Below are 26351 nucleotides of genomic sequence, written 5' to 3'. Positions count from 1 at the left end.
GAGCCCTTCTCACAGCAGTATTCTAGATGGTTGGAAATAATGTGATTTTTACATTTTGCGTTTTTTATTTACCTTCTGGGATCTGAAGCCTTAACGGTGTACTCCCATCACATTTTCAAACTTTTTCTCTGCCAACATGAAGGCTAGAAATGTACTTTTATTTTTATTTATTTATTTTAAAGAGTTACGTTTCTCATGCATTCACTTGGCTTGCAGCAAGGTGACTTTAAGAAAAAGATCAAGTGTCGTGAGACTTGTGATAAAATCCCAAGAGTTGGCCCAATTATACTCAAGTTTCAGCATATTAATCCACTGCAAAGCCCCCTCATTACCATAGCGCACTAATGTGGCAGTTGGCAATTCTGTGGCAGTTTCAGGTAAATATTCAGTTGCCTATCCTATATATTCCAATGTCTCAGTAGCCCGTGTGCCACAGATTCTGTGTGCTCAACTGGGAAAGTTGCAAGTTTTGACACTTTTGTGTAGAGATCATTTGGAGCTTTATGGGAGGGGATGTGGGATAAGCACATTAGCTGGATTTTTACTCTAAAATGTTCAGTAATGGTGTAGTTAACAATTATTAACGTTTAACTTAATCCTTTTTAGTCTTCACGATTAATACCCTGTTGAGATGTATGGAGCAGCTCACAATCTTGTCTTTGGCCTTATCTATAGCACAATAGTTCTACCTCTTTAACTGTACCCAAGGTATGTCTACACATGTAGGGTTTTTTTGCGCTGTAAGTTTCACCGGTGATAGGGAACGGGTGAAAGTCAAGTGCTGGTTTGCATACTCACCCAATTCCTCAGGCGTCAGAGCGTGTTTACACTACCAGCACTTCCATCACCGATGAGAGCAGCGCTGTAGGGCAGCTATCTCACAGTACAGCTCGCTCGATAGATCTTGGGGGGTGAGGGAGCGGAAGGCATTCTGGGTCCCTGCTCAGTGCTGAGTGCTGCCCTGCTTTATGTCCCAACAGCCCCATTACTTCCTTGTTTCTTTCCTGGCATTTTTTTTTTAAACCCCCTGTTGTCTGGCTGCTTTCCTTGCCATATCTACAAGCAAAGGGAAAGGGAGTTTCAAACTTTCCGGGGCTTACAGGGGGAGGGGCGGACATCCGTGCATCAGAGCAGCAGAGATGCTGGCCAGAGTGGTCAGTTTTGGAACTGTGGGATATCCTTCGAAGGCAAAGGGAGTTTACGCTGGTAGAACGTGTCTTCACTTTCACAGCTGTGCAAAAGGAACAGCGGTAAGAGCTGTATGCCTCTCGTGAAGGTGGTGTTCTTTTTGCGGTGAAACTTCTGAGTTTCACCGCAAAAGGTAATTAACAAGTGTAGACGCTCCCGAGATTTTTAGTGCAAAAAAGAGACTTTGAGCTTTAAATGGTAAGTTGAGATATAGCCCTAGTGGGGACACAGTTTTATACTAGTATAAAGGTGCCTTATACCAATACAGTGTATCCCCGTACGGGAAGAGGAATAAGATATACTGGTATAAGGCTCCTTTGTACCAGTATAGCTGGGTCCACACTAGCAAGGTGGTTCAAGTATAATTATTTAACTAAAAATAGCACCCCTAAGTGAGGTAGCTTACTGGTACAAAATCTGTATGTAGCCCAGGACTTAAGTTTATTATTGCTGTCTCTTTGGAGTCTGAGGAAGGCAACTCTGCATCCATTTTATACCTGTTCCCTTTTTCAAGGTTTTCTTCACAACCATTAGGGTAACTGTACGTTTTCTGAAAAAACTAAAAAGAAAATTTTGGAGAACAAACCTGTGGTATTTCATGGCAAATTCCACAGCCAGAAAGTATGTTGAGGTCCCAATGATAATACTCATCTCATGTGGCAAAAGTGATGTCTTAATTCACTATATATATGAAACCATTATTTTGCAGGGATGGGCTTAAAGCAAAACTCTCATGTCATAATTGGCCACATCAAAACCTTTGATCCAAACACTTATATAATTGGAGGTTTGATATCCAAATTTGAATTCTTCCAATTTTTATGGCTTTTTCCTATTTTGGATTCATTCAGTTAAAGAGAGAGGCATGCGCTGTGAAATCTGATCTGAACATGACTTCGGATCTGGGATTTTGGATGACTTCGAATCTGGTTCTCTAGATTTTTTTTTTTTTTTTTTTTGAAGAGTCAATTTTAGGACCCTGAATGAACAATATCTCCTTTGTTTCATGGACTGTGTGGCCCCAGAATGTCAATATTGTGTTGATGGGCAATGTGTGGTATTGCCTTGTTTCTATTTACAGTCTAAGAGCTAGAAATGAATGTCTTGACTGTTTTTCCTAATCAGCTGATCTAAGCAGAATGTGTGAGAAAATGAATGTATTGATTTCTCGGAATATTTAACTTGAACCGTTGAAATGAATAATTAGCTAATAAAAATATCAACTGCATAGTATGAAGTACGTCTACATGTATTCCTAAGTTTCCCCTTGACCTCAGAACACTTGTACAGAAGTGGCAGCGGTAAGTCCAAACAACATTTACAGCCAAGAGCCTACTTCGTATGATAGACTATTGTATTTAGCTCTCTGAAATTCCTTGCAAAGTGCTAACTTGTCCTTCACCAAAGAAACTATCTTGCCCTATCCTATGTTTTTGAAACTTCTTGAAAACAGAGGGATAAAAGGGATAGGAAAGACAAGCAACAAAAAAAGGCTTCAAAACTGTGGACCAAGGTAGATAGTGTGTTTTGTAACTAGAGATGAGCCTAAGCCATAAATCTTGGATCGGAGATTTTGGAATGTTTTGAAATCCCAATTTCTATTTATATAAGGTATGCACTGTGTATGTGACTGTTTGCCAAGGTATTTATTCCATGCTAATCACTCTGGATCCAATTGTTGAAGCTTAATGCCATCTCTAGTTTTACCATATTTAACTTGTTATAATGCAAAGTCTAGAAAAGTATATAGGGGAGCCAGGGAAAATACATGTGTAGCTGGAAAATTATTGCACATTTTAGTCAGGGAGCAGGTAACTGGGTGAGAATTTTCCTGGCTTTCCCAATATAAATAATTTGACTACATTGGAGGAAGGGTGCCATCCTTTTCAATAGTAAAAAGTTACTCCTCTTTGTATTTTACCTGTGGATCTTAAAACAACTTTAGATGTTATAGGCTAAACTCTCTGCTGAGGTAAATGGGAATAGTTTCATTGACTTCAAAGTTCCACCCACTTACATCAGTAAAAATTTGGCCCTGTATGAATGTACATTCTATTTTAGATACTGTAACAAAGATCTATGATGAAATTCTGGGCAAAGAATCCTCAGTTATGAAGCATGTGATGGGATTTAAAGTTTTTTTTCTCTAGCATTTGTACAAGCTCAAATTGTTATGTCAGTAACTGGATTTTTGGAAACTATAGCCAAAAAATAAAAAGAATATTCTTGAGAATAAAACCCATTGATTCTCTTAGTTGGTATTTATACTCCCCCTTGTTTATTTGTGAACATTTACCTAAGTTAGTTTTTTATTCATAAGAAAGTTTGTGCAAAACAACAGTATCTCAGGTAAAGATTCAGATACATTTGCATGAGTATTAACACGGGAAGTATGCTTACGACCATTTAGAAAAGATTGTTTTTATTAACTCAAATGTCAAATCTTGACTACCAAGTACATTTGTTAAAAAAAAAAAAAAAAAAAAAAAAAAAAAAATCATGACCTTTTTGCAGATAATTGATGAGCAGAAAAAGGAGACTCCATGTTTATAAAACTACGATGGTCTAGTCATGGCGTAGAAACTGCCATGTGACTTAAGTGACTAATCACAGGACAAAAATAATGAACCATAAATAATAAATACGCATAGCAACCAGTTCACGCTTCATTTCAAAAAGCACATTACAGAATTAGAGGAGATTCAGAGGAGGGTGATGAGAATAATCGAGGGCATGGAAAAAACTTTCATGTGAAGAGAGATTACAAAGATGGAAATTGTTTACCTTAGAAAGGAGGACAGGCTAAAAGTTTAAAAAATAACAAACTGTCTAGCGAAGGTAGATCAGGAACTTCTGTTCTCCCTGCCTCATAACTCAAGAACAAGAGACTATTCAACTAAATTAAAAGTTGGCAAATTCAGTACTGATAAAAGGAAATACTTTTTCACTTGAATAATTAGACTGTGGAACCCATTGCCACGGGAAGTCCATTGAGGCCAAGAACTTAACAAGATTCAAAAAAGAATTGGACATTTATATGAATATCAAGAGTTACTAATGATAAAATTTTGAAGCGATGTTGAACCTCATGGTTCAGGGCTAAAGCCAATCTCTAATTACTGGAGATCAGGAGGAGACATCTAGTATAAGGGCCATTTATCCCACATCTTCGTACTGCAGGGTTCTTACATTTTCCCATGAGCCATTTGGTGGTGGCTGCTGTCACAGACAGAATACTGGGGTAGATGGATCTCGAGTCTGGTCTAGTCTGGCAAATTGCAGTGTTCTTATGATAAGTTAATGTGTAATTTATTCCATTATAAGAAGATTAAAATCATGATTCATTAGGCCAGCATTATTGTCTACTGTCTTGAGGCATTAGTTCAAGGATTGCCGTGTCTTTGAGTGCCTGGGTTGGTAAGAGATGGAAGTGTGGCCCAGCTGTGGCTCCTAGCTTGAGGAGGAAGTATTTCATCACCGTTGTACCATGCTCTTGGTGAACTTTGGAGTGATGCAGAGTTTCAGAGGGATCTGGAAGACCCTGCCTCAGTGCATGTTCTCATTGGATCGTTTAGTTTTGGCATGATATATAATGGCTATTTAGCTACTGTGGATGATTTAAGAAAGATATTAGGGGGTGAGTCTCAGTCCAAAGAGGAAAGACCATCCGAGAATGAAGGGGGCAAAGTGGACAATGATGGGGAGGAAATGGGAAGGGTACTGTTAAGATCTGTCAGAAGATCAAACGTATGACCTGAGAAAACAGTGTGTTCTAGAAGCTAGTGCATTGTTGGATTCTTAACATCCTACAATACTGCACAAGAATCCTCCAAAATGTTTGTGTGGTGCTCAGATGAATTTTCATGCTCTGGGGATAGAGTGAAAGGACATTAGGGTCTCACCTTGAAAAGCTGCTTTAGTGACTCGGAAACAATGACAGCGGGGCCCTAACACAGGCTAGGTGGAGTAGATGTTCTGCACGAATAAGTTTTCAGAGGGAAATGCTCCTGCTGAAGAGACATGGTTCCATTCTTTGTGATGAATATGTAGGTTTGGGAGAAGGGAAGGAGATGTGAGATGTCATAAACCAATATTGTTTGCTCGTCCTAACAATGATCTTTCCAGTAAGCTAATCTGAAGTCCTAGGAAGTTTCTTGCTGTTAGCCTGCACACTTACCTCTTCTTTCTTTAATACTTCCAACATGTCATATCTTAACTTAACTTTCCTTAAACATGCATCTTTTTCTGTATATCTGCAGTTTCCTTTATCTGTACCTTTCACTTCCTCTTATTGTATGGTCAGGTCTGCTCCGAGCACTTCTTTTGGTGTGTCTGAGATGTCTTATTCTGCTATGCAGTAATAATCTCTTTCATTCAGACTAACAATCTGATTAAAATCTACCTATCCCAATATTCTGATCTGAGCCTGCTATCCACATGTGTAATTTTCCTTTACTCGTTTCCCTTTGACAAATTCACTTACAATTAAAACCAGGTTAGGTTAAATTCCTGTTCCTCTGTCTGCACTTACCTTGTATATAGAACAAAAATGCTTTTTAATTACCTGATTCAGGGAGTGATAAGTGATTTTTTCCTCCTCTGCTAGTAGTGGGTGTTACAAATTGCAGTTTGGTTCTAGCTACAGTACATATTGTAGTATAAGGCAAATGTCTTCCATCATCATTTTCATCACCTATTTGTTTGCTTGCCTATGGCACAGATTCTAACACACCGCTCAAAAAAAAAAGTCTTGGGATAAATTTGAAACATAGGCAGTTTATTTTTTCTGTCTTGTATTAAGATATATTTCCAAATTGTTTCCATTAAGTTACTGCCTTGCCAGCATTTATTTTATTTTAAAGCTTATTTATTCTCCTTCCTTGAGCACCAGAGTAATGTATTGAATACAGTTATACTGTGTTTTTTCAGGTCTGGAACCATGATGGCTCAACAGATTTGAAGCTAAGCCCTTTTTATATAACTACTAAAAATACCCCAAAGTAATTTTTAAAAAAATCAATTACTTGTTAATTGTTGAAGTTTTGTTTCTGCACCTTTCACCCTTTATCTGCCAGCCTCTAAAAAAAACACATGCACTTTCTTTAAGAAGTTAATGGTAAATTTAAAAAAAAACAAAACACAACCATGAGACTTTTTGGATCTAGAAGATGTGGAATAGACACTAAAGTGTCTCTCCTGGGGAAGGGTGGTGGTGGTGTCCTTTCTTTGCTCTTTACCTTGGCTTTAATAAGCCACCATGACATGTGTGTGTTTATTTGCAGAGGAATATAATTAACCAGTTTGATGCTGTTTAACTATAAAACTGGTTGTTAGCTTTGTAGCCTTTAGAACTCCCTGTGGGAAATTATTCAACTGATTAGATATTTCATATTCGAAACAAGAGTTTGTTCATAATTGAAATGTATTGTACAAAGAAACCTTTGTAAAGTATATTTCTTGCTTATTCTGGCACTTCAGAGAGCACAAACAGGTATCAATATGTCTGAGGTGACATTAATTTTCATGAAATATCGCCTCACCTAGCAATGCTGATAGCGTTAAGGAGATGGTGGTGTTTTTCCAGATTTAAATAAAATCCCTTATTAGTGGGTTTGTTAACTCAGAAGAATTAATTTGCCCTAGAGTAAAACTTGGCATATTGAGTCTCTTCATGAAATAGCTCCCCCCCCCCCCCACATTTACAAACTATAAATACTGGTTTTGTTTTGTTTTGTTTTTTTGTGGGTGTTTTTTGTTAAGACTACCAAGAGAACAACATTTTGACTAGCTGTTCTGTCCCTCTCCTCACCCCAGACTGTTTCCTCTGGCTAAGAAACAAAATATAACCAAGATTGGAAATGTGGTACGCAGTAATTACCAATATTAAAATGCGTCAGAAAGGAATGCGAGAACTGGCTACCCAAGACATGCATTTTATTTATATGTCAATAAATGACAGTAATACTTATCAAATGCTTTATTAAGATTTTTGTACTACTAAGCCTTCTTAAAACGCATATATAATGATGAAGACAAGTCACATATAAAGAGCAATCTAGATTGTTTGGTAAGTTGCCGCAAACAAACGTGTTTCAGTAAAGCCAAATGCAAGGTTACACCTCTACAGACAAAGAATGTAGGTCATATTTATGGGATAGGGAGCTATATCCTTGTATATAGTGTCTCTGAAAAGGACAAGGTCATGGTGGATAGGTAACAGGTAGAACATGATTCTTAGCTGTATAAGCAAGGGAACAGGGAGTGGGAGTGGAAGTGGTATTATCTTTGTCTGCAGCATTAATGAGATCATTACTGAAATGCTGTGTTTGGTGTTCACAGTTTAAAAAGGATACTGATAAATTGGGCAGGGTTCAGAGAAGAGCCATAGGAATAATTTGAGAACTGGGAAACCTGTCTTTTAATGGGGGACTGAAGAAGATTGATATATTTATCTTTTTGAAAAGAAGTTTAACAGGCAACTTGGTTATAGTCTGCAAGTACCAGCATGGAGAGAAGATGTTTCATGGAGGAGGGCTCTTTAATTTATCAGACAAAGGCATCAGATCTGTTCTAGTCTATTGTTTTTTTACATTCTCTTCATCACTTTAGTATCTGTTCACCTCCCAGAAGTATGTTAAGTGTCTTTACTAACTCTTGTTATGTTTGATACTCTTGATCTTCTTTCTCTCTTCTCCCCCCCCCCCCCCAATGGGAAGGAATCCAGTCTCATATATGACTCCCAATGAGCTCTAAAGGTAGCTCTAATGAAACCAAAAAGGCACAAAAAATTACAGAAAATTCCAAGGGCAGCCATCACGGACAACAGATGCTGCCATTTGAAAATGTAGTAGTGTCCTAAATTACGATACATCATCTTTGCATGAGAATTAACAATATAATTGATGTACTTTGGGGCTGTGGAGTGGGGCTGTGTCTTGGGGGGGGGGGCGCGGCGTGGGAGATGTGGACAGGGATAAGGGGGCCAAGGCTGAGGCTGCAGCTGGGGGTGAGGCTGGGAGCGGGGCTGGTGAGAGTGGAGCTGCAGCCGGGCTGTGGTGGTGGCTGGCAGCTGGGCCCCCGGCCAGGTATGGGGCCAGGGGTGGGGCCCTGAACTGGGGCCATGGCTGGAGGTGAGACGGGGCTGGGTGGGTGCTCCCTCCCTGCCCCTCATGGGGCTGGCTTGGGCCCGCCATGCCGCCCCCCCCCCCGAATGTTTCTCTGTGCTCTCCTTGGGGGGTGCACCCCACGCTTTGGGGACCTCTGCTCTAACCATAATGGATAGCAACTATACTTTTGTGTAAGTGGGAGAATAATTTGATCCTGGGTGTATATAGGTGAGAGTTAATCATTTATATACATATCGGAATTACGAACACTTACATGAATTTGAAAAAGACCATGAGAACAAGTAATAGTAGTGTGTAGCGTTCTTGGATGCTCTGAAAGTGCTTATTGACGTTCCTTTAAACCTGAAAGCCATTTTACCTTTTCTGAGCTCAAAAAGAGAGAACAGATACCTCTCTAGATTCTGGCAAGTTTTGAAGCTTTCTCTTTCAAGAATTTCAGACATTGCTGGCTCTTCCTTAACAGAGAATGAATTCCCAAGGGGTTTCTGTCTGAATTCCCTTCTGGCCTTGGATACCTCCACTGCTTTTATGTTTCAAATTGCATACAGAGAACTCTTTGGGTGCCACTAACATATGAATATGTGGGCACTCCACATATTGTCTCTGCCCCTATGAGTAGTTTCTTTGTACATGTAGGGAGCTCAGACTTGGAATAAAGAAGATGATAGACACTGACCTTTCTTCCATTATCCACATCATTCTGAAGTCTGCACTCTCATCTAAAAGTTCAGGCCATAGTTTTGAAAAATGTCCACTAATTTTGTGTGCTAATAATTTTAAGACTGTTAGAGCCGCCTTTTCAAAGGTGCTGAGCACCAGAATCTGCCATTGACTTCAGTGAGTGTGCATGCAAAAGCAAAGGCACCCCAAACTAGGGGACATGTTTGAAAATGTTGCCACTATAGAAACATTCAGCATAGATAGTCTCTCGGGGAGAACGTTGTGAATAATTTTGAACATATGCAATATGTTTAAGCACATAATTTTTGTTTGGCATCTTCATTAAGGATCCTGAAGTCCTTATTCAGGCAGATCTCCGTTTGAAGCTGATGTGAGCTTTATGTGAATAAGCACTGCAGCATAAGCTCTCTGATGCTGCATATTTTGGCTTCCCTTTGCTTTTCTTGCAAAGCAATGTTTTCTTTTCTCTGTGGTTTGTTTTTCACTTTCTCTTGAAGTGGTTTGGAATACATCTGCACTGGTGAGGTAGCCAGAAGGGTTTCTGTGTCTTTGTACTGGAAGGTGAACTGCATAACCCTAGCAACCAGAGTAGTGGTGGGAACCAGCAGAAAGGATATTTAACAAGTAAGACCAAATATCTCCTTATATTTAACAGCCAGAGACTTTCTGGAAATGTCAGCAACTGATAGTCATCCTAATTGATGACAGAAATAATTGCAGTTTGAAAGGGTCTCTCTTTCTTTAGCCTTCCTGAAGTAATATGTTGTTGTTCTTAGCCTGAACAAGGTGTTCAGCTGTGAACACTGGAATAGAGTCTCTTGAACTGATTTATATTTAAGAAAGGAGTAAGGATGGTAACACCGGTTTTCTTTTGGGAAGCGTGGCAGAGCTTGTCTTAAATAGTCCCAGGGATAAAGTATTTTGAGAGAGATACGCACCTAGTGGACCAGATTAATTGCTGGTGTAGCTCCACTCATGTCAGTAAGATTGCATCAGGGATGAATTCCATGTGCGTCTCTTTGTCTATATGCAAGCGTCTGTCTCGCTCATCTTCTGTGTTATACGTATGGGCCCATCTATTCTTATGTTGTGATTTTTCCCTTTCCTCACTCACAAAGATAAGGAGAAAGGGAAAATGGTTTATTCTGTTTGGTGTGGTGTTTGTATATTAGCTATGGATGACTGTCTGAACAACCTCATTAGTTAATAAAAGATTCCCAGGGACCTTGACTGCTTCACCACTCTGTGGGATTATTCAAGCTGTTTTTTCTCAATGTTACCTGGCTGTCTGGCTTTTCCTATTTTTCATTTTTTTGGGAGGGTTTTACCTCCTTTGGAATAAAGTAAATTAAAAAGAAAGAAACTGTTCTATTCATCAACAAGTATCTGTTCCGTTTACTTGCCAGTACATCATTCTTTCATATGCGGCCTGGTTAGATGCTACCCACTCTATTGCAAAAGTCAGCAATTCATCCTTTTAGTGTATCAGTATTACTTTTGTCCTTACTCTTTATTGTATTTGTACTAGAAACATCAAGCAAGCAGATGACTCATTTCATATGCACAAGGCCACTATCTTGGTACATAAAATGGTTTGGGATGCTTGTCCCAAAAATTCATGTCTTGTATTCCCCTTTCCCTCTGCTTTATGATGTCCCCACGTCTTTCCCTCTCTCTATGGTGCTTTGTCTTTTCTTACCTTGTTTTTGGTCTGCTGTAAATTCCTTAGAGTGCAGTCTTTGTCTTCCTTCCTGTCATTTGAATGCCATACATAGCAGTGGTGCTATGTAAATAATAAAAACTACTGTTTCTGGAGCAGGGGAAGAACACTTCCAGTTTTCTTGTTATCCCAGTAGTTTCACTTCCTCAAACCCAGATGAACCACTGTCTGGGGAGGGTGGCCAGTCCATTCAATTTAATTAAAGCTATCTTAGTTTTAAACTACCACTTTGTAGGGCTGAGTAGTCAGGGAAACAATATCTTGTCATATAGTCTCCATCTGTCTTTTACCTCTCAAAATTTCCTAGCCTGTGGCCTGCTCAGTTTGACAGCAGATGTTCTTTTAGAGGTGGCAAGAGGATGTTTGGGGAAGTCCTTTTGTTCTCTTTGGATTACAAAAGGCAGCGATATTTCCTCCTTTTACTTCACTGGACTTTATTTTTTAAAATTTGCCCCTTCTCCTACCCCCAGGGCAATTCCCGTTGTGGTAGCGATGGTGGGAGCTCTGCTGTATGGCTGCCTGTGTTTTAACCACCATGTTGTCCAACCCCACTTAGAGTAGGGCTAGATAAACCACGAGTTAAACCACTAGTGACCACCTGGGCCCTCTCTAGACTAGCGCTCTCACTAGTGCTGCTATTAGTTGAGCTGTATTGATGGTAGCTTTGGGGGGGATCTTTAAGAACAATAGTCCAGTATAGACAAAGTCTTTGCTCAGAAGAAAAACTTAGTAAGTGGGAAATATATTTATCTGAAAATTGTGAGATTATTTTGCCCTGTGGAAGCAAAATGCTTCCATTTTTATATTGTGGTGGGTAGTGCTTAGGTGCCCCAACCCCATTGTTAGCTAAGCATTGTACAAACATGTAACACAGTCCCTGCCCTAGAGAGCTTACATTCTAAGCATAAGATAAGAAACAGGTATTTGGGTATGGGGGGTAACAAGGTAACAATGAGATAATGATTCTGCTCCTTACCAAAGCTATGGGCAGCATCTTGGCTTTCTTACATTGACTCTCCCTCCATGAGGTTTTTTTTATAGGTGGCCTGTTCCTGAGCTATGTTGAGCATGTTCTATTCCCATTAAAATAAATGGTAGTTCAGGGTACTCCACACTTTGCAGTATAGGGCCCTTAGTCCACAGCACAATAGGGAACCAGTATTTTGTCGAGAGCGGAAGAAGTTCTGAGGGTTCTCTTTAAGCTCTCTGCCTTAGAGGACTCAAGATAAATCTAAAGATGACCATGCCCATTCTCTATTCATGAAGATTCTTATACTACGTTAGGGAAGGGCAAGAAGTCCTTAATTGTCTAGGCAATCCTCAAAGGAAGAGGGAGTTTTTTTCCTCCCTTATCAAACAAGTAGGCAGCTGACCCATAGATATTTTAGGGAAGATTTGCTATAATGGCAGGCAACAAATGTTTGATCTTTATTGCTTTTGTACCTCATGCCAAAAACCTGCAGCTATAATTCTTTGATTTGGTTAGACCTTTTTATGTTCAGCTCATCCACGTGTTACTTTTTCCCTTTCAGAAATTACTGCAGCTTCTCAAACTTCGGTAACTAGGTTAAAAAAACAACACGTATGTCATTATGTAAGTTCAGTAGCCTTTATTCCATCATTCAAAGGGTATCCTTAAGGTTCAGATCCACTTCTTGCTGATTTGCTGCAAGAAGAGCTTTGATGGAAAAGATATGATGCTCACTGGCCTTTTTCAGTGTAGCCTTTCAAAAGAGATAGCTGGCGGTCTGCAATAAAAGTTGCCTGGCAGGTGATTTATACCTATAGATGACTATTGTGTAGGGAAACTTTAGAATTGTTTTGCTTTTTACACCAAAAATTAGATGAACAGCTTTCCTTATTGTTTACACTGGAGCTGAGTGCTGCCAATGATGCTGAAAATATCTGACCTTTGTTAAGAAGACACAGTGGCAGGGCATGCAAAAGGTTAAAATGATTCTCCCTCTCTGATTTTTGTTTAGCCTTGTGCTATATCTATGTTTATAGTAGAAGTGTTCTCTCACACAGACTATTTGTGTACCAGATGTAAGCCACAACAATCTAGAGTATCCCTGTGACTCATATCTTCATTGTGCTAGAATAGAAACTACAGAACCTCTCCGATTTCCATGGCTCTGACTCAGCAAAGTACTAAAGCACATACAGGAACTCCTCACTTAACGTTGTAGTTATGTTCCTGAAAAATGCGACTTCAAGCGAAACGATGTTAAGTGAATCCAATTTCCCCATAAGACTTAATGTAAATGAGGAGGTTAGGTTCCAGGGAAATTTTTTTCTGTATATATTAGTCTTTTGTCTGGTGAAAAAAATTTCAGAAAAAAATTTCCCTGGAACCTAACCTCCTCATTTACATTAAGTCTTATGGGGAAATTAGATTCGCTTAACATCGTTTTGCTTAAAGTCGCATTTTTCAGGAACATAACTACGTTAAGGGAGGAGTTCCTGTATGTGCTTTAGTACTTTGCTGAATCAGAGCGGTACTGTAGTTTATATTCTTTAAAGCTGGTGTGTGTGTGTGTATATGTGTGTGTATATATATATATATATATACACACGCGCACACAGTATACGTTTTAAACAAACAATTTAATACTGGTACACAGTGATGATTATTGTGAAGCTTCGTTGAGGTGGAGGAGTCAGAGGGTGGGATATTTCTCGGGGAATGCCTTACTGCTAAATGGTGAACTAGCAATTGCCTGAGCCCTCAAGGGTTAACTCTCACTCTCTACAAGGCAGCAGGAAAGGAGGGAGGGCAGACAGAGACAGACACACACACCCTGTGTGTGTTTGAGAGATAGAGATGCACATTTCCCCTTTAAGTATGAAGAGTGGGGTCAGAAGTACACTGCCTTGTTAATTAGATCAGCAAGCTGAGACCTGATGCAGCTCCCTCTGTCCATGTATCCCCCCTGCTCTATGGAAGATGGGGTAAGCAGGGGGGAGGGGGACACCCTGACATTAGCCCCCCTCTCCCCCCCAAGCAAGCAAGAGTATCGGGGAGCAGCTCCAAGGCAGAGGGCAGGAGCAGCACATGGCAGTGCGGGGAGGGACAGCTGAACTGCCGGCAATTGGTAGCCTGCTGGGCAGCTGCTGCACAGGGAACTTAGGGGAGCGGGGAGCTGATACGGGGGCTGCCGGTCCACCCTGGTTCCAAGCCCCCAGCAGCTAGTTGCCACTGGCTGCTCTTCCTGCAAGCAGTGGACAAAGCAGGCGGCTGCCAAAGGACGGTAGAAGGGAGCATTGCACAACTTTAAACGAGCATGTTCCCTAATTGATCAGCAATGAAACAATGTTAACCAGGATGACTTTAAGTGAGGAGTTCCTGTACTTAACTTTAAGCATGTAGATACATTGCCTTTGCTGGAACTACTGATGTCTTTAAAGTTAAGCACATGCGTACATGTATTGGCCATGTGACGTATAAATTCAGTGCATGTGTGTATAAACTCCCTTTCAACACAGTGGCTTGCCACCTTGGTAAAGACCACTGCATTTTTTTAAAAGGTAAACTTAGTGCTTCTGAAGGCATCCACATTGACATCCCAAAGATTCAAGTCTTCCAGCCATAAAAGATATGTCTACGCTGGAGCCAGGAGGTGTAATTTCCAGGTTAGGTAGGTGTACCCGCGCTAGCTCTGATTGAGCTAGTATGCTAAAAATAGTGTGGCTGCAGCGGCACAGGGGGACAGTCCATCTGAGGCCTTAGCTATATATTTAGGTGGCTAGCTGTGCAACTGTGGTTACTTGACAATTCGTAGCACACTCGCTTGATCAAAGCTATCATGTGTGCATCTACCCAAGCTAGAAATTATACCTCCAGCTGCAGTGTAGACACACCCAACGAGGTAAACCAAGGCATGGGAAGCAGCAGCTCAAACTTTCTCACACCAGTGTGATACAGACTTGGCTTGGAATGGAACCAGCCCTAAGGGCAAGATGGTAGTTCAGTTTTCATGGTCATTCAACCCTTGGCCTCTCCTCTGAGACTGTCAACAAGGATAACAACCATGTTGGTGGTTTTTGTGATGTGGCTGTGTTATTTTATAAAAACTGAACTGACATCACCACCTCATTTCACATAGGACACCAGACAGCTTTGAGACCGTAATAACTTTTTGTCCCTACTGGCCTGGGCTGGAATTCAAGCCCCTTATTCCAGTGGCTCTCAACCTTTCCAGATGACTGTACCCCTTTCAGGAGTCTGATTTCTCTTGTGCACCCCCAAGTTTCACCTCACTTAAAAACTACTTGCTTACAAAATCGGACCTAAAAATACAAAAGTTTCACAGCAACTATTATTGAAAAATTGCTTACATTCTAATTTTTACCATATAATTATAAAATAAATCAATTGGAATATAAATATTGTATTTACATTTCAGTGTATAGAACAGGATAAACAAGTCAGGTCACTGTCTGTATGAAATTTCAGTTTGTACTGACTTCGCTTGTGCTTTTTATGTAGCCTGTTGTAAAACTAGGCAGATATCTAGATGAGTTGATGTACCCCAGAAGACCTCTGCATGCCCCCCAGGGGTACACAAAGATCAGTTTGAGAATCACTGCTTTATACCGTGATGGCCCCTTGTTGATCCAGTCACACAGCAACTTCACTGTTATCCATACAGAATATGCTTCAAAGTACCCATCTGCTTCTCACCAGATTTTCAACTTTGGACATTAGGTGGTTAGGAAAAGGAGGTATGAGGAAAGTGTATCCCTCTCTGTTGACTCAGTAGTCTGAAATCTTGGGATCTTATTGCATGAATTGCTCTGCTAAGAGTCCCAGACAGTAGGGTTAGCCCAAATTTTCCCTATACCATCTTCAAGTTTCTTACTGATTTTGTAGTTAAGACTGGGAGTTCGATCTGGGTTTAATCTCAGCAGTACCACAGACTTCTTTTGTGACCTTGGGCGAGACACTGAAAGGACTGCCACTGACTTCAATGAATGTTGAAGCAGGCTTTTAATCTTTGTTCTTCAGTTCTCCATTTGTAAAAATGTGGATAAATACTTTTCTACCTCGGGGGTGGGTAGGTAGGTGGGTTTGAGGCTAAATCATTGTCTGTGAGCTGCTTGTATACCGTGATGAGGGCATCCATATATGTACCTAGATAGACAAGGATACTAAGTATATGCTTTTGTTGATTTCTATGCAATTTCAGTGTAATAATAGCACAATAATTAATTGAACAGGAGTTGGTGGCCTAGTGCCCTAAACCTTAGATATAAGACAAAGGGGCCACGTATTCTTCCCTTGGTGTAATAAGCAAATATAGGGAGCTCTGAGATAAAATCTGAACCCAAGTGATTGCTATGTTGAATACAAGGATGTTTACGCAAGCGGTAAATACTATCTACTGTGTATAAATATTAGGGTTGTCAATCTCAGTTAACTCAAGCGATTAACTCAAAACAAATTAACTCTGATTAAAAAATTGTGATTAATCAAAGTTTTAATCGTACTGTTAATAGAATACCATTTTAAATTCACTATAAATATTTTTGGATTTTTTTTACATTTTCAAATGTATTGATTTTCAGTGACAACGCAGAATAAAAAGTGTACAGTGCTCACTTTATATTATTATTTTTGGTTACAAATATTTGCTCTGTAAAAAAGAAACAAATGGGTTTTTTCAGTTCACCTCATAGAAGTACTGTAATACAATCTCTTTGTTGTGAAAGTGCAACTTACAAATGTCGAATTTGTTTTGTTACATAACTGCATTCAAAAACAAAACAATGTAAAACTTTAGAGCCTACAAGTCCACTCAGTCCTACATCTTGTTCAGCCAATCACTAAGACAAACAAGCTTGTTTACATTTACAGGAGATAATGCTGCCTGCTTCTTATTTACAGTCCCATCTGAAACTGAGAACAGGCATTCACATGGCACTGTTGTAGCCAGTATTGCAATGTGTTTACATGCCAGATATGCCAAACATTCTTATACCCCTTCATGCGTTGACTTATAGATTGCACTGTCTTTTATCTTTTTTTACAGTGCAAATATTTGTAATAAAAAATAATATAAAATGAGCACTTTGTATTCTGCATTATATTGAAATCAATATATTTTAAAATATATTGAAAAATATCCAAAAATATTTATAGTAAATTTAAATTGGTAGTTTTATTATTAACAGTACAATTAAAACTTTGATTAATCACGATTAATTTTTTAATAATTTGACAGCCCTAATAGATATATAAAATCTCCCTTCACAACTGCAGGATGTTTTTCGCCTTGTGTAAGGTTTTTTTGTTACTTTCTAATAAGATATGTCAACTTGTCTCTGAGCTGCATGGAGCATTAGACTTAAAATGAAGGAAGGTAAGCTGGTTCATTAGGCAAAGTTCATTGGCTATAAATACTTATGGTGAGGGATTAATTCTTCCCTTCACTTAGTTTAAAATAAGAGCCATAGAGATTTGAACTCTGGCACACCAGATACTCCTAAGATGGCTTCCACTTGTGCATTTAACTTTGCCCCCTTTTGATTCCTGCTGCAGGGTTTCACCAGTTGCCTCGGCTAGGCACAGTGGGGAGAGGCTGTGGCTGATCTTCTGGTCTGGGCCAGCTCAGATGCAGTCAGTTGAAATTGGTGCAAAGGAAGTGGGTTGCCATCTTTAAGAGCCTCTTGTGTTGATTTTTTGAAAGTTGAGTGTTCTCATGAGCTAAAGGAGAACAGGAAACAAGGATGAGTGGTTGCAGCTGGGAAAGTGGGAGTGATTCAACTAAGAAATTAAGTTTGAGGACCAAAACTTAAAAATACTGCTTTCTTCTTTAAATCACCCATTTAAATTCCCAAACTCCCAGCTTATCATCTTGGGAAGTATGTCCAGCATACTTAGCCTTCCAAGCAGTACTTGAAGAGTAGAGTAGTGTGTCCTTCCAAGAAAAGTCTAGTTTTTAAATCCCTCTTTATTCCTCAAATTCTAAGCATTCTGGGATTAGATTAATTGTGGTGTAACTCCATTGTCTTCTCTGGAGTTCTTCCAGGGGACAATTTGGTTCACACACTGCTGATTCTTGTTAAAAAAAAAAAAAAAAAACTAGAAGCACTCTCCTTATGTACAAGAAACTATTTTTGCATTTTTATTTGATAATTTATTTTATTTGATATTTATGAAGCACATTGGCATTTCTTTTATTTTGCCCCCATTTGTCATCATGTTTCTACAGACACAGTCACAATAATGCAAGTGATATGTATTTAGAACCTTTAGAGAAGTCCTAAAACTACACATGGGCTGTTTTTTCCCCTCAGTCTCTATTGACGTAATGCACGGAACACTAGACCCCCGACTTACCTGAACTTCCTGAAACCTGGATTATCTGCAATTGGGTTCTTTCCCCCCAGATGCACCATTGATATAGAACAGTGTGCCCTGTTAACCAAAAGAGTTATTTCCTTTCTCATCCGCTGTGGGACTGTCTTTGATTTGTGAGGGACTACAGAAGAGAAGAGGGGTTGTGGGCCATGGGGAGCTGTAAAGCAGAGACTCAAGCTTACTGCTATCATTAAAGCTTCACCTGCAATTTACTTCCCTTTTGGCAAATTTCAGTTGGCTATTAGAGCTTACTGTTTCTTCTGTGTGAGCTGTCTGAAGCATCACATGCCACTGCTGGTGGGAATTAGAGGGCCACCAATGTTCTATAATACAGGCAGTTGGTGCCTATGAACGTGACTGTGAACAGACCTGCCAAAGATAGAGACCAGCCCACCAAGCAAAGACTTGATTTCCTAGCAGCTCAGTCGGGGCTTAGGTGAGATATGTCTGCTGATATTGCCAGTGATCAGGAAGGAAACCTGCTGCTTTGTAAGCTTCCTAAATTTAGAGGACACTGAGTGATGCTGTGGTAATTGGGCTTACAAATGTACCCTAATTTTAAGCTTAATTGTGAAAAAGTACATGAAAGTTCAAGAGATGTTGCAATAACCTATAAAACAAATGTTCATGGAAAGTAGTTGTATGTTATAAAAAGGTATGAAAGTGAGACCAAAAAAACTGAATTAGTCTAAGCAAAGAGGCCTATTAATGTAACTCAAAGACTGTTCAGTTTAGTAAAAACAAGAAATGTGGAACCAAAAACTAATGAACCAAAACTGATGTGTCAGATACTAGGCCTAATTGGTGGACAAAATAATGAGGGGATGAGCTACTCAACCCATGACTCCCTTTTTGGGTCCTTAAAGACTTTTTTGGGGGAAGGAATAAGAACAGAGTGAGGCTACTGGACCAACTTCGTCCTCATGACTGGTCCCCAGTGTTTTCTGGGACCCTAGCCTTCCTCATCCTGATCCCGAGAGATGTCCTGACCAGCCTGGGCCAGAGAGAGGGATCCAGATGGCAGCGCTAGCCCTACCCGCTCCATCTGAATCCCAAAGACCACTTGAAATAAAATGACAGGTTTCAGAGTAACAGCCGTGTTAGTCTGTATTCGCAAAAAGAAAAGGAGTACTTGTGACACCTTAGAGACTAACACATTTGTTTGAGCATAAGCTTTCGTGAGCTACAGCTCACTTCATCGGGTGCATACAATGGAAAATACAGTGGGGAGATTTTATATACACAGAGAACATGAAACAATGGGTGTTACCATACATGCTGTAACAAGAGTGATCAGGAAAGGTGAGCTATTACCAGCAGGAGAGTGGGGGGAGAACCTTTTATAGTGATAATCAAGGAGGGCCATTTCCAGCCGTTGACAAGAACGTGTGAGGAACAGTAGAGGGGGAAATAAACAAGGGGAAATAGTTTTACCTTGTGTAATGACACATCCACTCCCAGTCTTTATTCAAGCCTAAGTTAATTGTATGTGTTTCTGAAGTTTTTTTGTTGAAGAATTGCACTTTTAGGTCTGTAATCGAGTGACCAAAGAGATTGAAGTGTTCTCCGACTGGTTTTTGAATGTTATAATTCTTGACGTCTGATTTGTGCTTCAAAAACAGACTCCAATGAGAGACTGCTGAATTGGAATTCATTTGCAAACTGGATACAATTAACTTAGGCTTGTATAAAGACTGGGAGTGGATGTGTCATTACACAAAGTAAAACTATTTCCCCTTGTTTATTCCCCCTCCCCCCTGCTGTTCCTCAGGCGTTCTTGTCAACTGCTGGAAATGGCCCACCTTGATTATCACTATAAAAGGTTCCGCCACCTTCCTCCTCCCCCCGCTCTCCTGCTGGTAACAAACAGCTCACCTTACCTGATCACTCTTGTTACAGTGTGTATGGTAACACCCATTGTTTCATGTTCTCTGTGTGTATAAATCTCCCCACTGTATTTTCCACTGAATGCATCCGATGAAGTGAGCTGTAGCTCACGAAAGCTCATGCTCAAATAAATGTTAGTCTCTAAGGTGCCACAAGTCCTCCTTTTCTTTTTTTGAAATAAAATGGGATGAGACTCTAACAACAGCAACAATAACAGTTCCAGCCCATTTCAACTCACTTCCCTCTTCCCCAAAAGGGCAGTTATTACCATCTAAGAGACCGTCAAACAAGACGGGAGGGTTTCCTTCTAAAAACTCTCTCCAGTTAAAGGAAAGGGAACAAGGGAGGTTGTTAAAATGAAATTTGAACTTAATATTTTTCATTGCAGATACTTTAACTGTTTTTTCCTTCTCTGTATCTTTAACAACAGGGTACAAGGATTTTTAATGGTGCGTTTGCCATAGTATTAAACAAGCTGAGGTCTCTGTATACCAAACCCCAGACCTTGTTTAGTACTATTTAATGTTGGATTATGTTAACACTTTTGGCCGATGTATTCCACCCTAATTAATACAGCGGCGAAATGAATAGCCACTTGCAGACTGACTTGCATGGTTGAGCCTTTTGAAGAGTTGGTGTCCATGTAACGGAATGATCATTTCATTTCTTGTTAGGCTTTAGAAGCGAGGACCCTTGAGAAGAAGGAAGATGATGAGTGACGCAAGTGACATGCTGGCTGCAGCTTTGGAACAGATGGATGGCATTATAGCAGGTAAAAACATTATGCTGTTTGTTTAACCAGTTCAATTCTCCTTTCATATGTGGAGGGCTGAGTTCCAGTCGAAGGAGGATGCAAAGAGAACTGTGTTTGACTTCCTACTAACTAGTTTGTGAAACTCAAAGGATGCAAACAGATTTGAAAGAGGATGGCACAAATGCCTGCAAACACATAGTGCCAATGCAATTGCACCCTTTCTCTGATCTCCCCGTCACTATACTTCACAAAACCAGTGGGCAATGTGGTTCAACTTGAAGGACTGGAATAGCCAAGGATGTTTCGAATCAGGTTTAGTGTGTGTTTGAAGAGTAGTGGGGTGTCAGGAAGGGAAAGCTTATCTAGTGCTGTACCTCATTCAAGTCTTGGGAGAAATTAATTAAATGGGCCTGGATGGGACAATTCAGATTAAGAACTGAATTTTGATCCCTTTGAAGTAGAGGGTTTTTGAATCAGGGCTTTGGTTTGGGCCTATCTCTAACTTTAATGTTTTCATAAGCATGAGCAATTCGCTCATACATTTTTACTGGGCTGGGGAGAGAGATCAAAAAGTATATTACTTCCTGAACTCTTAAAGCTGTGTCCAGTGAGCTGTGAAAAAAATACAATCATATAAAACAGAAACAAAGCAGACAGAAGTTTTTGGTTTGATTCCATTCCAGCAGAGCTATCCAAACAGCTGTTCAAATGGAAGAAGTATTCTGCGTAGGCAGCATCAGAGATATGAAGGCTTCAACAATCCCACATACAATAATTTCCTTTAAAAAGTTTCAAAAAGTGCCTGCTTTGCTGGAACTGACTTTTCTCCACGATGCTATCTCCTTAAAGATCTCTGGCACATATGTGCAGTGAATACAATGGGTCATAATGATGTCCTAGGATTGATATAGTCTATCTGTAAAAAAAAAAAAATCTTTAAGTAGGTATTAGCATGCAGATCTGGTCAAGCATCTGTATTATAAAGGGCCCAATTAGGCTTGGACAGCATGGGGTTTAATGTAAAAATAAAGGGTGGTTATCAGGATGTTTAAGGCACCAAAGACTTAATTACGTATGTCTTTACAGACCTTTAAATAATATTGAAAACGAGTTGTTAATTCTGTCCTAACATCTCCTATACTTCTGCAAGGGATTTTTCTCTTTTTAATTTTCTCAAGGGGAATTAATAGTTGGAATGCTTGCATTTTTCAGACTGCCAGACAAATGAAGGCTTAGAAGGAAGTGTACATTCTGCATATATCTGCAATATCGAAACAGTTAACAACACAAAAGCTGATACTTTGTCGTTAATATGTCTCATTGTGTCTAGGCATTACAGTATTAAGTCGTTACAGATGTGACAGTCTCACATCAGTGTGTTGCAGTGTCGAGACAGAATTATCTAAGCTAATTTAAATCGGCTTTAACTGTGAATTTCTTCCCTTTTTTATTGAACCTTTAACTTTAAAAAGAAAAGGAGTACTTGTGGCACCTTAGAGACTAACCAATTTATTTGAGCATGAGCTTTCGTGAGCTACAGCTCACTTCATGTAGCTCACGAAAGCTCATGCTCAAATAAATTGGTTAGTCTCTAAGGTGCCACAAGTACTCCTTTTCTTTTTGCGAATACAGACTAACACGGCTGTTCCTCTGAAACCTGTCTTTAACTTTAAAGTGAACATCCTTTGTGTTAGTAAAATGAACCAGGGGTACTTGTGGCATGTTAGAGACTAACCAATATATTTGGGTATAAGCTTTCGTGAGCTAAACCCACTTCAGCAGATGCATCTTCACCTTATTGCAGATACAGACTAACACAGGTACCACTTGAAACCTTTGTGTTAGTGAATGATAACTTTTGCTTACTAATACTAATGTGTGAACTCCACGATATCCAACTTGTTTGGGCTTAGGGTTTTAATTTTAGGGGAAGTCATTCAATATTTCCTTTCTCTCCCTCTTTATTCTCTTTATTTTTTTAAAGGCTTCCAAGCCCTTACATCAGAGTAACCTATCTTTTTGAGTGAAAAATGTTGACTACAATTCCCTGTGGAACCCATCAGCTCTCTTGGGTCATGTAATCACCACAGAGTGAGACAAAACACTGCTAGGGCTGAGCATGTTTCTTCCATAGTATTCCCAACCTCTGGTAGCCTGGGGAGCTAGGGGACCAAGCTGTGCCTTGAACTCCAGTGTACTTTGTATTGGCATGTTACTCTGGTGCAATACAGTCCGTGATATATCATGTTAGGTTTCCTGTACATTAAAATTGTAGAAAAAATACAAATTACAGGTAGCAGCAGGACACCAGATGAGTATCAGTGAATAATTACCTATGTTTGTGCTGTAGATGAGCCTACATCCAAACACCCTTAAAAACTGGGAGGTTCAAAATCCAGATCCAGGTCTGAATTTTGTTGGTAATAATATTTGTCACTAGGAATCCCTGTAGGTGCCTAACCTCCTAGATCAGTGCTTCTCAAACTTTTTTTTCCATGGACCACTTGAAAATTGCTGAGGGTCTCGGTGGACCACTTAATGTTGAATGATCTTTCCAAATGTTGTTCATACCATCAGCTAACTATTGTAAAGAGCTTTGGATAAAAGCACTATATTAAAAAAAACTTAATGCTTAATTTTTTTTGCTCTACAAATAAAAGCACACTACTCATATTTTAATATTAGTAGTCTTACCTTTCTAACGTGGTGGATGTGCCCTCTCTCTCTGCCATGGCAGCCGCCGAGCTGGGGCTGAGGAGGATGGGAGGGCGGTCTCTCCCTCTCCCCCACCACGGCAGCCTCCGACATGGGGCTGGGAAGGAGGAGGTTCTCTCCCTTTCTCCCCCACCTCGGCAGCCCTTGAGCCGGGGCTGGGAAGGAGGGGCAGCCGCAGCCCTGGAGCTGGGGAAGTCGCCACTTTCTCTGGCCGCCGCAGCCCTGCACGTCCCAAATTCCCCCCCACCCCATCTTCTCACCCCACTGTCCCCTCCCACCTACTCCCTATTCCCCCCAAGGCCACCACCTCACCTTACATGTGCATCTTCTCCAGGGTCCAGGCACCTAATTAGTGGAGCCCATGCCTGCGCAGCTCCACTAATAAGGTGGGTGGCCCTTCATTCTTCTGTATGCAGTCACCTAGGGGTGCACCTTAGAGGGAACTATCTGTGGACCACCTGAATGGAGCTCACGGACCACTGTTTGAGAACCTCTGTCCGTCCTAGATGTATTATAGCAAGTCACATAATTGTATTTATATATTTATTTACTCTTGTGGCTTATCTAATGTAATCCTTGCTTGCTTTTGTCTAGGTTCCAAGGCTTTGGAGTATTCCAATGGTATATTTGATTGTCAGTCCCCTACCTCTCCATTCATGGGGAGCCTGCGAGCACTGCACCTTGTGGAGGATTTGCGTGGTTTATTAGAGATGATGGAAGCAGATGAAAAAGAAGGACTGCGATGTCAGGTCCCAGATTCCACAGCAGAAGCTTTGATTGAATGGCTCCAAAGCCAAATGGTACAATATCCCCTTGACTTTCTTATAAAATATTGGTGTCCTGTCTTACATGCTACAGCTGGTCGGAAAATGGGTTTTTATTTTCTGCAGAAAAATTCTGAATTTTCAGTCAAAAATTGAAAACCAAAATGGGAAATAATTTGCTTCAGAAAAGCTACTGTAGAGCCTCATGATCTCATTGTCCCTTATAGCCCGGGGTCCCTGGTTGCACATTTTCCATGATGCACCACAGTGTCTCCTCTTGGTGGGAAATTTTTCCAGTGATTGGGCATTTGATATTTTTATGGAAAAAATCAAAATTTTCTGTGGAAAGCAGACACTGTTAGAGAAAATTTTAGTTAGTTGAATTTTTGATGGAAATTTTTTGATCAGACCAACTGTTTACGCTTTTTGGTATTAATAATCTATCAGGAAAACTTTTAGAATGATAGCATCTTTAACTGACTGTTATGTTAGTTTAAGAAATAAATTAGTGGTATATCGTATTATTCAGCATAAATTGCATATTAGAGACCAAATCTGTTCCAGTTACCTTCTGTGCCTGTGAATTCCAGTTTTGTCATCCTTACCTTGAAGAAACCCCAGTGTGTACTTGGCAGGTTAATTTTTCCCTTGCCCGTGGCTTGTTACTACTGCATTTGAGAGCAGTGTGTTACTCTGTAGTAGAGTGTGACTTAGGAAAGCACAGAGGAAGTAATTATGCGCAGCATATGAGAGACATAATTTAGGGCAACCTTTTCAAAGAGGCCTCAGCCTGACCACTAATTTTGCATCCCTAATCCCCTTCTGGTTGCAGTATTCCTGATGTACTTGCTTGCGGGGGCAAGTGAAAGTCTTCCTTGTTTGTGAGTACCTTTGGTGCTGGTTTGGTGGCTTAGGGGAGAATACATATCTCAGGGGAGCTCTGGTGGTGGAAGTGAAAATGATATATTAGACCTCATACTTCAGCGTTTGTCAATCTCTAAGGCTATGTACACATTACCACATGCGTCAGTATAAGTTATGTCAGTCAGGGGTGTGAATAAGCCATCCCCGAGCGATTGTAAATTACATTGACCTAAGCGCTGGTGTGGAAGTTCTCCCGCCGGCATAGTTACCACCGCTCTCGGGGGCTGGAGTAAGTAAGGTGACAGGAGAGCTCTCTCCCATCGGTTTACAGTGCGTGTGCTGGCAACGCTACAGCTTTGTAGTGTAGCTATGGCCTAAGTGTTAGCAATCAGAATAACACCTAATGCAAGGAGGGGCAGGGAACAAATTATTCCACATCTACCTACTGCAAGGTTTTGCATCTTCCTCAGAAGGAGCTAGTGCTGTCCGCCATTGGAGACCAGATACCAGACTAGATGGACCTTGGGCGCGTGGGAGGGGGAAGCGGGCAGTTCTTGTGTTCCTAAGACTGCATTCTGTTAGTAACATTCACAACACTGCATGCAAACTCAGTTACGTGTGCGAAATTAGAGGCCATTTTTGAATATTGGCCCCTGTAAGAATGTAATGCTTTTCATTGATAGAATTTGCTTCTGTTTGACTTCAGGTGCCATCTAGTGGCACACGTAGTTCTGTGAAATCGAGATACTGGTCCTGGGAATAATACAGCTGCTGAACTTTTCTCTTATTGAAGGTTCTAGGAGGAGAGCTGTGTTTTTGAAGTAGCTTTTGCTTTATACTAGTCAAATGACCCAGGGCCTGATCTAAAGCCTGCTGAAGTCAGTGGAAATCTTTTCATTGACTTCAGCAGGCTTTGGATCAGAGCCCTCAGTGTTGAAATCTGTGATCAAGACCCAAAGTGGCGGTTAACACACTGATGTCAGAAGGAAGAGATTGAATTATATGGGATTCAATTCTTCAAAATATATAAAGTTATCTATAATTTTAGCACCTTGAAGGTCTGTAATTTACAGGAATAACATCAACTCTAGCTAATATCATGTCTGTGTGGAATGGGGGTAAACATGGGACTTAATCATGTGCTGTCCAAGAAGTTGATTTATAATATTTGAATGCTTGTGAAAGGTGCTAAGTAAATTATATCGGTGATGAATGAAAAATCTCTGCAGGTAAAGCATGAGCAGTACAAGTTTGGCTGTACTGGCCTGCCAGTAGTATGCCTTATTTG

At 40.3% G+C, this 26351-nt stretch overlaps 1 protein-coding gene across 7 annotated transcripts in view; it reads left to right on the top strand.

Annotated features, from left to right (window-relative positions):
- PPFIBP1 (PPFIB scaffold protein 1) overlaps positions 1-26351 on the top strand; it is a 178871-nt gene that overhangs the window by 84685 nt on the left and 67835 nt on the right. For all 7 annotated transcript variants that reach the window (XM_048825799.2, XM_048825751.2, XM_048825741.2 and 4 more), the window contains exons 2-3: positions 20641-20738; positions 24030-24235. In XM_048825799.2, coding sequence (XP_048681756.1) covers positions 20675-20738; positions 24030-24235 — 270 coding nt within the window. In that variant the 5' untranslated portion in view covers positions 20641-20674. The remainder of the gene's footprint in view (positions 1-20640; positions 20739-24029; positions 24236-26351) is intronic.

This window comes from Caretta caretta, chromosome 1 (assembly GCF_965140235.1).
Source record: "Caretta caretta isolate rCarCar2 chromosome 1, rCarCar1.hap1, whole genome shotgun sequence".
NCBI lineage: Eukaryota > Metazoa > Chordata > Testudines > Cheloniidae > Caretta > Caretta caretta.
Note: the sequence above shows the minus strand (reverse complement) of the source record. Positions and strands in the feature narration are given on the sequence as shown.